The sequence below is a fragment of the Anolis sagrei genome, chromosome 2 (assembly GCF_037176765.1).
Source record: "Anolis sagrei isolate rAnoSag1 chromosome 2, rAnoSag1.mat, whole genome shotgun sequence".
NCBI lineage: Eukaryota > Metazoa > Chordata > Lepidosauria > Squamata > Dactyloidae > Anolis > Anolis sagrei.
Genome location: NC_090022.1, coordinates 45,858,456 through 45,870,504, shown reverse-complemented (window position 1 = coordinate 45,870,504; position 12,049 = coordinate 45,858,456). Strand labels below are relative to the sequence as shown.

At 38.6% G+C, this 12,049-nt stretch overlaps 1 protein-coding gene across 1 annotated transcript in view; it reads left to right on the top strand.

Annotated features, from left to right (window-relative positions):
* The window catches only part of SUMF1 (sulfatase modifying factor 1), an 85,650-nt gene that overhangs the window by 47,054 nt on the left and 26,547 nt on the right, over nucleotides 1-12,049 (top strand). Inside the window, exons 6-7 of the mRNA XM_060766307.2 lie at nucleotides 1,280-1,394; nucleotides 4,850-4,963. Coding sequence (XP_060622290.2) covers nucleotides 1,280-1,394; nucleotides 4,850-4,963 — 229 coding nt within the window. The remainder of the gene's footprint in view (nucleotides 1-1,279; nucleotides 1,395-4,849; nucleotides 4,964-12,049) is intronic.

Genomic DNA, 12,049 nt, shown 5'->3' with positions numbered 1-12,049 from the left:
TACAGACTATAACAGCATAAATTTTCAACAGCAAACGTACGTAAAATGACATATAATATGTATTTTTTTAAATCATAAAATGCTTGCTAATCAAACTGGTAGTCTTAAAATTAACAATCCAAGTGCCGGAGTGGAGCAGTCACTAAGTCATCACATCTAACCATTAAAATCTACTCAAGCCAAGTTTTTAGACTAGACCGAAAAGCTTGGAGAGTAGGGACTAACCTAATAACTCCAGGGAGGACATTCCTGAGCCAGGGAGTCACCACCAAGAAGGCCCCCTCTCTCTTCCCCACCAACTGTACTTGGGACAGAGGTGGGATTGAGAGGAGGGCCTCCCCGACAGATGTCAGAGCCCATGCTACTTCATAGGAGAAGCTGTGGTCTTGAAGATAGGTTGGACCCGAAGCGTATAAGGCTTTATAGCTGATAACGTGAACTTTGAATTGGGCTCAGAAACTTGTTGGCAGCCAGTGGAGCTGCTTTAATAGGGGCATGATATGCTCCCTCTAGTTAGCCCCAGCTAGTAATCTGCCCACCAACCTTTGAACCAGTTTCAGTTTCTGAGCCATCTTCAAAGGCAACTCCACGTAGACCACTTTTCAGTAATCCATTCTGGATGTAACTAAGATCAAGGGGAAGAAAGCCATTTTCCTTTTACATAAGGCCTTTAAATTGGCTTAGAAATAGATCTGAATGGCCCTCCGATTGTTGAAATTATATACGTTTTAAGGAAGAGTACTGCAAATCAATTCAGGAGCATAAAGAAAATTGCCCTGTGGTGAAAACTGGTTTTTCCAATTATTGGGAAAATAAACTCTTCAAGATAAATAATACATGGTTGTGCTTTTGAATTTGCTTGAAATAGTGTATGATTATTATTTATCAGTTCAATAAATGATGGATGCAGGGAAGGCTTAGAGGAGGCTGTTTGCTGAGGCCAATCCTCATCCATATTCCTTTATACTATATAAGGAGATTTCCCAAGGTTCCCAGATTTTCTTCTTTTTTAAAGTCAAATTTTCATACAGAATCATGCTTTCTAATATATACATCAGCCTTTATACAGCTACTATACAAGTACAAAGTGAATATATATTTTAATATCCTTTTTAATTAAAAGAAATCTGTTTATATTCAAGAATGAGTACTTCCTGCTCAGTAAATGATAAAAAGAAAGGTTTGACAATGGTAGTCCCTTGCACTTCTTCACTTTGCATTTCTTCAAAAGCATCTCACTGTTGCCCTGAATAACATTTGCTCGTGCTTCTTTCAACAGACTCTTCCCCTGGGGGAACAAGCTTCATCCGAATGGCCAGCATTATGCCAACATCTGGCAAGGAGATTTCCCTACAAGCAACACGAGGGAGGATGGCTACACAGGAACAGCACCTGTAAGTTAGCAAGACGTATAATTAGCAGTGGGTATCACTTTTAAAAGCTTTTTTCAGAATTAGAGGAAATTTGCAGGTATCAAAGCACTTTCTTAGCTCCCTAGACATGTAAATGCAAGGTTTCCATGATATGTGCCTTTGTGTTTGGAGTGTGTTCGTTTTTTTTGTTTTGTTTTTTTTTTTTTTTGAAAGAAAGACCTATATCTTACAATTATAGCATCCTTCTCAGGGGTTGAAGCCTACACATAATCAAACAGATAGGTGCAGGTGCTTTATGGCAAGAGAGATTTATCCTTTCTCTCATAACAGATTTCTAGGTGATCTCTATGAAAACCTTGGTGCATCACGTAAAGAAGAAGACTTTAGCTAAGAAACCACATGGAATTGTATAGAGTTGAAGTGTTTTTTAAAAAATAGGGTGAGGAAATAATTAAGGCTTGGTTTTTTTCCTCTTCTCAGTTGGTACCAGTGGATAAACTGTTCCTTCTTCCCAAAGCACAGTGACTGCGAGGATTAAGAGGCAGAGTTCTGTCTAGCTGGAATGTTTGAACTGAGTCACAGATCTTTACCTCTGATCCCTCCTTCCCCTTTTTTGTTGTAGTTATATACTTTAAAGTTCATTGCAACCTATTGTCATATTGTTATGGAAGTCCCATCAGGTGATTTTTGTGACAGGATTTACTTAGAGGAGTTTTAATAATAATGGTAATGATAACAACAACTTTATTTTTATATCCCGCCACCATCTCCCCAAAGGAACTTAGGGTGGCTTACATGGGAACAAATGTCCATAAGACAATAAACAACCAATTCACCAAACAAAAACACAATTAAAATGTGTTAATAATGGAGCATTTGCCCGTTTAAAAATAAATAGACATAAAAGTATAAAACAATTAGCATTGAAACTCCATCCAATCAGTACTCAAATCTGGATCCAGGAACCAGGGCTACTAAAATGAGCATGACCTAGCTATCAAAAGGGCTGGGCATGGGAAAGTGCAAACAGAAAACTATAGGGCCATGGAATTGGGTGCGGGAAAGAGAGCAGAGTCCTATCTGGCAAACTAGCGACTGAGCATTTATAAATGGGGCTAATCATTCTCAAATGCTTTCTGAAACATCCAAATTTTCAGCTCCCTGGGAAAAGTGGACAGTGTGAATGCTTGCGTAATCCCCCTGGGGAGGGAGTTCCAAAATCGGGGGTCCACCACCGAAAAGACCCTTTCCCTTGTTCCCACCAATCATGCTTGGGGTGGTGGTGGGAGCTAGAGAAGGGCCTCCCCAGTGGATCTCAGAGACTGTGCCAGTTCATAGGGGGAGATGCAGTCACGAAGATAGGCAGGGCCAGAACTGTTTAGGGCTTTGTAGGTGATAACTTGCACTTTGAATTGGGACCTGAAACTGATTGGCAGCCAGTGGCGCTGCTTTAATAGAGGTGTTGTACACTCTCTATAATTAGCTCCAGTTGGAAGCCTTGCTGCCAATCTTTGCAGAAGTTGCAGTTTCTGGGCTATCTTCAAAGGCAGCCCCACGTAGAGAGCTCAACTTCATTCTCTAGACCTACTGCACTGGAGCTCTTTAGCAAGGAGTTTGCAAGTATCTCAGCAGACTGTAAATCCCAGGGTATTATATGATGATGTCAAAGTAATGAAAATGTTGTAAGTCTACTATATCCCTGTACTGTAGATATTATTTCTGTTTCATTTACACATGTATAATTCTTGTTGTTCTATTCCTTCATGGTGGGTTTTCTTATCAAAGCGGGGTGTTGGCCAATGCCTTCCTCTGAGGTTGAGGGAGTGTGACTTGTCTAAAATCACCCATGGTGTTTCTGTTGTTAAACTGGGATTTGAACCCTGGTTTTGCATAGTCCTAGTTCAACATTCAAAGCATGTCACCACTTTATTTACCAGTCTGATGGGAGCAGCTACAGAGAAAGATCCAAGTGCCAATAATGAATCCAATAAGAGACATAAATCGGAAGAGGATTTGAAGGAGGAAGTTTGGATAGGATTTTTTTCAGGATCTTTTTTTCTGTAATGGAAAATATGGAAACATTATGCACTTATGCCAGATGCAAATAACTAGTTTCATGAATTGATTAGAGCACTATTGCTATGAAGTTGTAAATGACATTTTATGAGAAGCATCCTACTCTCTGCCCACTCTCTGCAGGATGGAATTGTATTCTCTTGCAACAAATCCTTCCTTTATTACAAATGTCAGGGTCGGAACGAAGGCAATTTACAACTCAGCATCAACAATCATACCTGCAGATGTAATGAGAATAATTTGTTTCACTCAATTATGAGGATGTATTGATATGATCTCTTAACAGGAAAAATATCAAGGTCTTTGTAACAGGAATTGTTTAGTTCCTACAGTGTAGAATCAATGCCTAGACATAAGCCTTCATTTGAATGGTTATGTATTTGGTTTATAATTTATGTAATGGACATATTTTTGTCACATTTGTTTTTTTATATTTTTATTGTGATGTTTTTTTTATATTGTTTGACTCTTTCACTTTTAATTGAAGTGTTATTTGAACTCCTATGGCCATGACAATCTGATATAGATATATATATTTTTTTCAGTGGCATTGTGTATTGGCAAAAGACAGATATTTGAAGTAGGACTATATGGAACTAACTTTCTGAACTATTGGCTAACCTATACAGAAGTAATGTAAAATAATAATGCTATATGTCAAAAGCTGGTGAAATGGCCAGTGAGTATAGCATACTGCTAAGAGGAGCTCACACATTTTATAAAAAGTACCATACTTTCCAACATGGGGGAGATGAGAATCGAATGAGTTAAAGGATAACGGGTTTGTAACTTTATTTCTGTTTATTTGTTTTCTCCCAGTACGGGACTCAATATAGCTTACAAAGTATAGTTTGAACATATAATACAAATATGTGTTTTAATTAAAAAGGCAGTCTACTTTAAAAAAAACAAAACAGTTCTGAACATACTTTCTTATTTGCACCAGAAAGGGAAATATAAGAATAGAATACAAAATGAAAAATGTGATATTTCACTGATTACACTATGCAACACGATTTTTGTTCCTGTGTTATAAATGCCATTTCCTATTGATTCTATCTTAAAAACAAGAAAAAAGTTTATTAAATGGCAAAAACTTTGTTTTTGCAGGACATCATGCAGCACATTTTGCTATAGTTTGTCAATGAATACCATCAAGTCTCAACCAATTCGACATAATTTGTGGCAGCCACAAAAATGAAGTTTTTGGAGGATAACAACGACTTTTAAATAAGTACTGCACAATTAAACAGGAATAACATTTTCAAACCAGGAGTAGAAAACTTTTCAAATTTTATTACATAGTGTTATTGGGCAACCCTTTTAATCAATATGTTGGGTTGTAATCAATTTGATCCATGGGCACTAACCCTGTCCTTTATACCTTTCCCTGCCCTTAGGTAACAGCATTCCCTCCAAATAGTTACGGCTTGTACAACATTGTAGGAAATGCTTGGGAATGGACATCAGATTGGTGGAGCATTAGTCACTCTGCAGAAACAGCACAGAATCCGGTGAGTGATTTCTTTTGAATGAGCAAACTAGGAGGCATCCATCTGCTCCTTTGCTCTTCATCTTCAATTAACGCTTCCACGCATGACACTGTTGGACTTAGTTTGTTGAGTGTTGAACAGGGCTGCATAATTTCTGAAAGCATTTCCCAGTTAGTGTGTTCTTGGCTTGAGCTTGCAAAAGAACCACCCACACTTTAACTTCAGTAGGCATTCAGAAGTGTTGGGCTTCAACTCCCATAAATCCCAGGCAGCATATCTCATGGATCAGGACTATAGGGGTTGTGGTTTGAAGATACATGGATCATGCCAGGCTAGCTTGGCTGACCTGAATCACTTACTTTCAGACTGCTTTTATGCCATATGAAATTTACAACTCGGTGATTGAAGAAGGGGCTTTCTTGACCACAAAATAACGAAGGCTGGTAGCAAATACAAAGGGAGGTATCTTGAATGGATGTTCACTGCCCTGACAGCCTGAAATGCAACACCTGTTTTATTAAGACGGATATTTAGCAATTCATTGCTACAGATGAAGGGGTGTTGTACTTGCCTTATGATTGATATTCAACTGCTTTTAATTCTGATTAATTATAATCTTCTAATTTGATTGAATTTCAATATTGCAATTTGTTTGTGATTTTATCTCTTTCTTTTATAGTTATATCTTTATTGTGTTGCCTTGAATCCTGGTTTTGAGAGAAAGATGGAATAATAAAGCAAGTGAATAATATATGTATATTTGGGTGATTTGTCAGTTGATGAATGTTGTTTGTCTTGGTTGGTTGGTTATTATTATGTATATTGTATTTTTTCTATTGTGAGGTGCCCCAAGTCCCTTCGGAGAGATGGGGTGGGATATAAATACAGTGTTGTTATTGTTGTTATTTTCATTGCACAAGATCTAGCACTAATAGATAGTTATAGATTATTGTGTTCCTTCTTTCACATCTGAAATTATGACAATCCTATTGCTTGAGTGCTGGGATCTCTATACACTTATGCAATGTTCAGTATTGATGCCTTCAGTGAATAGTTTTGTCTGGTGTGCATGATCATAGCCTAGCATCAGACTCCTAACACTATGTTCCTGGGTTATAAATTTCATTTCCTAATTGGTTATATCATAAATACATAGAAAAGGTTTATTAAACTGCAAAAAACTTGTTTTTGCGGGACAATCCTGCAGCACATTTTGCTATAGTTTTTCAATGAATATTTCACCGAGTCTCAAGCAATTCAACATAGTTTGTGGCAGCCACAAAAATGAAGTTTCTGGAGTTTAACAACTACTTTCAAAATAAGTACCACACAGTTAAGCAGGAATAACACTTTCAAACCAGGGACAGATTTTTTTTTCCAAATTTTGTTATATAGTGTAATAATTAGAGACCTAAGGGCTTTATAGGGAAAGGGATCCTATAACGAATACCAGCCTCTTCTTAAATTCTGAAACCATTTTTATTACCCAGCTGGGAGAAAGTGTCAGACATCTTCAGGTGATCTTATCCTTCTTCTCAGCATCTCTGGACCCTGATGCTGATATGCACATCTGGGAATATTAAAGAGGGATCATGATAGCAGTCACCAATCGAGGAGAAATATTGCCATTTCCACTATTCAAAATGCAGCAAAACCACTTGTATCAATATATTTTAATGTTGGTCTCTCCATGAACTTCCAGCCTATTCTGGAGGGGAATGTCATTTCCAGAATGCTCTATGCACCGGTGAGGGCAAAAATTATTAGAAAGGCAATTGCGCGCCCCTGCTTTTAATCTTTCCTCCTTTCAGATTGCTGAGATTGTAGAAGATTAAAGATGCACATGACCCCAAGAAGCAGAAAGGGCAGAGCTGTTCCTTATCCACTTCTATTCAACTTCTTGCAATAAACACAGGGGTGGCTTTTTCTCCATCTCTCTGTTCCTAGGCATGTTGAAGAGATGAAGCAGTGCATAGGAATTCCTTTCTAAGAGACATCATAGATCCGTGTGCATGAAATCCTCCTTTTTAAACAAGATGCTCGATCTTATATTTAAAGCTATTAGTTGTCTGGATACACACACCTCCAAGTCTTTCCTACTGGAGAAATTCTCTCTGTGTGCCACCAGTGAGATCCCCCAATAGAGCTGCTGCCCATTCTTTCCCTCCAGAGCAGTGGTTCCCAACCTTTTTTGACTAGAGACCACTTGATCAGGGATGACTCTCACCAGGAACCACTTTCACCAGGGACCACTCTCCAACATTAGTACCAAAGGGTCATGAATCAGTTTTTGGTCAACTTTAGATTCATTTGATTATTTGGGCGCTGATTCAGAAAACTGCATTAGATAGACCACATCAGCTCTAGTTTCTGATACAGGACATATGCCATCCAGCAGTCGCTATCTGCTCACCCACAGAAAACCATATATAATAATCCTCAGCATTATAAGAGGGTTTCGCGAGACTAGTCACTTTCATTGCAACGGTGTAGTAATTGTGAGGCCACAGACCACTGGTGGTCCACGGACAGCAGGTTGGGAAACACTGCTCCAAAGAAACAGAATTTTTACAGTAAATTTGCACCGTGGGTTCATAAGAAAGGAAATAAAAATAGCATATCTACACCTCCTTTATAGCTTGTTTTTATGTGAATGCTATGAAAATGGGATACTACTGATGTCTTATCCAATACAAAATTGAACAAAATCTAGTTGACTTATAGGTAATGCTATTAAATATTGTGAATTGCTTAAGTCTGTGTTGGGCTAAATATCCCAATTTATTAAACTTAAGACAAAAGCTGCAGAAGCCTCAGGTGATAGATAGGATATAAAGCCCAGTCTGCTGTGAACATCACTACAGAAAATCCTGTAGGCTTTGAAACTCATCAGATGACTGTTTGAGGCATAAACTGTGGGAAGGTGTTGAGAAAACTGTTCCGAATGTAGCACATTTTTATTCTAGGGGAGATTCAAAGCTGACCTGTTAGGAAGTCTGAGATAAAATAGCAGCAGTTTCAAATGTAACTGTGAACACTCTGCAAGGAGTTTTACAGCCAATTCTATACAAGTTACAGGGAAGAAATACCCAGCAATTCCAACATAACTTATTCAAATGAAAATGTGTAAAGGATTCTAGTCTTAGCAGGGAAAGTCAATATGGCAAGTTTCCTGCAGCCTTGTCAGTATTTGCCATATATGCTTGTAAAAGTCAGGTGTTTTCTATGCAAAGTATGGTTATATTATAATGATTCTTATAGAAACTATGCTTTCTTCCTAAGAAACTATTACTTTAGGCTTAATTCTGATTCTAGAAAATGGCTGAGATCAAAGGGTACAGCTTTATCAATTTTAGAGTATGTGTTTTGCATGTTACAGTTCAAAAAGAATTTCAGTAGCAGAGCTGCATAAGACCTCTGTCTGGGGCTTTGGGAAGCTTCTACTAGGATGATTGGCAGAGCAGATAAATGTTTGCTTTGTTTGTTTTTTGACTCTCTGAGTTGTTATGGAAGATTCTGGGAGATGCACTTTAAGAAACTATCTTTGCCAAGCTCTTGTAAATGGAGATGAGAGGGACCAGAGATCTGATTAATCATGGCAGCTTTATATGTTCAAAATAATTTGTTTATGCACGCATTCATTCCATTCATTCAATTGCTTTGATTTGTTTACAGTAAATCATACAATCATTATATAATGTTTGTGACTCAAATATGGCTGAGGCATTGTGAGAGCAAAACAAGGAAACAAAATCAGTGCCTAAACATTTATACAATCCTCTAGCATACACATACTTTCCTTTTCTTTATTGATTTTCAAGTGTCAACTATATATCTGGGTCTTCCATTTTTCCTAACACAGAAGGTTCGCTTAGTTTATTAATAAAAAATATATCCTTAAGGAATGCCTCACTCACAAGTTGTGTTTGAGTTCTTCTGTAAGAGTAATTAAGCCCACCATTTGTTCGTGCCTGTTAGTCATGTTTTGCTGTCTTTGTGCTAAAAATCCAATGGTATTTTGTGCTGCATCAAAAGAGGTATAGTATCTAGATCAGTGGTTCTCAACCTGTGGGTCCCCAGGTGTTTTGGCCTACAACTCCCAGAAATCCTAGCCAGTTTATCAGCTGTTAGGATTTTTGGGAGATGAAGGCCCAAACATCTGGGGACCCACAGGTTGAGAAGCACTGGTCTAGATCAAAGGAAATCATAGTGCCTCTCACTTTGATCAGACCTCGCTTGGAATACTGTGCCCAGTAATTTAAGAGAGATATTAACAAGCTGGAAGGTGTCAAAAGGAAAGCAACTAAAATGATCAAAGGTCTGGAGATCATGCCCTATGAGGAACAGCTTAAAGAGCTGGGTATGTTTAGTGTGCAGAAGCAAAGGTTGAGAGGAGATGTGATAACCTTATTTAAATATTTGAAAGGATGTCATAAGGAAGAGGGACCAGCCTTATTTTCTGCTGCCCGGGAAACTAGGACTCGGAGTAATGGGTTCAAATCATAGGAAGAACTTCTTGACCATTCAGCAATGGAGCTCTCTGCCTCAGAGTGTGGTGGAATCTCCTTCTTTGGAGGGTTTTAAACATAGGTTGGATGACCATCTGTCAGGGACACTTTGATTCTACTTTTCCTGAATGGCAGGTGGTTGGATTAGATGGCCCATGAAGTCTCTTCAAACTCTGTGAGTCTATAATTCTCTTGGTCTTTCTTTAAGCATTAACCCAAACTCTTCATGAACCCACAACTTGGAGTGAACCCTCCCACTCTGTGATAATGGATTCTCCTATTGGCAACACAATTGAGGAAATTAGCTTCTCTTTCCAGTAAACAAAAGGTTAATTATATGATGGTTTAGGTCACATTTATTGGGAGTCAGCATCAAGAAGAAGTGACAGAGATCATGGATATATACAACCACATTTTTCTTTACACAGATACCATTTAAATTGAAGACAAAAGGGCAGTCCAAACTTTATTGAAGTGCCTGTGAGCAATCAATGAGAAATGAGAAAGTGGTACACATAGTCAAATGCATTCTACATTTTCAGTATGGTTTGAAGGAAAGTCTTTCATTTCCCAAGGGCCAAGATAATATTCACTCACAAAAGCAGCCTCAAGCTTCCATAGCCAGTAACCTTGTGTGCTTCTTTTAATTTAAGGCAGTTAGATCCTGCTTATCTTTGAAAAGATGACTAACATTGCCAGCTTGTTTTCATTGTTCCATTTAGAGTGGCTTTCAGAAAAATTAATAGAGTCTATATGTCCTGAATTAATCCATCTTGGCTCTCGAAAACTGATTATGCTTCCTCAGTTACATTTTTGGAAAAAAAAATGCTGATTACTCCTCTCCCAGGAAGGAGTGACTCCTGGAATGAGTAGGACGTGGCAGTCCCTTTTCTGCTGTGAACATTTCTCTGTCCTTGGGTCACTCTTTCTTTTGAAGACCACGTTTGACAACACAGCCTCCACCTCTCACTTATGGACCACTACAAACTATAGAATGCTGGACTGAGTAGATCTTTGGTTTGTACCAACAGAGCTCTTGCTGCAAATAGAGGAGTAGGAATCTGTTTCTCGCTATATTCCAACCAGTGTCGCTGAAGATAATAAGCAATCTTGGACTGACTTGCAATATGGGGGGTATTTTAGTAGGGGGTGTAGTTGGTGCTTATTTTGTAAGTGTCTTACGTTTAGGCTTCCAAAATGCTATTTCTTTGGAGTAGTGAAAATAAAAAATCTCCAGGTGGCACAAATAAACAGGAAGTGTGGTTCATTACAATAATTAAAGTTCCCTGATGTCTTTTTTTTAATGCCTTCTATTTTTGTTCTGGGGTAAAGGCATCTGATCTGAGCTAAGGAATGGAAAGCCAAGAGATATTTTGCATCTTCTGAAATGTGCCCCCTGGTGTGTGTGTGTGTGTGTAATTTTGGTGCTGTGCAGAGAAGGGAAACACAGCTGTGCAAATACAAGCACAGCTCTGAGAAGAGAGCAGAAGGTGAGCTGTGTTTGGAGACCATCCTTGGTTTTTTACTGTGTCTTTGAAGCTTGTAGGAAAGGCTTTTGTTTAATTTTGGCCATGGGCTCTCCCTGAGCACATGGTTTAAGGGAGTGGAGCTGCTGCTTGGGACAGAGCTAGCGCTGTCTCAGCCTTTGGAGCTCAATCTATGAGGGTCAGTTTCATGCACCTTGTGGCATATGCAGTCATGCTACCAAGAGCTATTATAGTCTGAAACCTGCAAAGATGGAGGAAGAACAACCATTTTCTCTGCAGTGTTTGTCTTCTTGCCAGACAACTTCTGGGACTGCAAGTGTCAACTGGTGGTTCTCTTGGAAGAGAAGGTCAGCACACTGCAGATAAGTATTAAGAATCTTCAACACATCAGAGAACATGAGGACTTTCTGGATAGAAAAGATAGGCAAGTGATCCTACAGAATGAAAGTAAAAAAAACTGCCAATGAAAACAATGATGGCTGTAATATAGAGTGAGCATTTTGAAGGACAGGCACCATCAGGAGCAGAACATGCACAAAGAGATTCTGTTCCAACCTCTTCCTGAGGATAACAGCAGTGAAGAGGTGCAAACAAGACACCACCAGCAAGAAGCCCTTTATGCCAGGGAAGGAGTCAGCCTAATCTCCAAATGCAGAAAGAAAAAAGGTGCTAGTAGTAGGAGATTCATTTCTCGGAGGGAGAACCATGTGCCAGGTGGATAAGACGAATCAATAAATGTTCTGTCTTCAAATGAGAAATATAAAATTCAACATTTAGTCCACAAAAACCAAGTGCACATGTATAGGGTGGGAGACACTTACTGATACTACATGTCTAAAGGACCTTGGGTTGTTTTTGATTAACACTAGCCAGCAGTGTGATACTGCAACAAAGAATACAAATGTTGTCTTAGTCTTCATTAATAGAAGCATAGTCTCCAAGTTGAGGAAAATAATAATCTCACTATATTCTCAATTGGCCAAGTCTCAACTGAGTTACTGAGTTTGGTTCTGGTATCTCATTTTAAGAAGAATAAAGACAAAGTTGAGTGACCTCAGAAAAGAGCAATGAGAACAATAAAGAGTCTGTGAACAAAACACATGTGGAGAGGT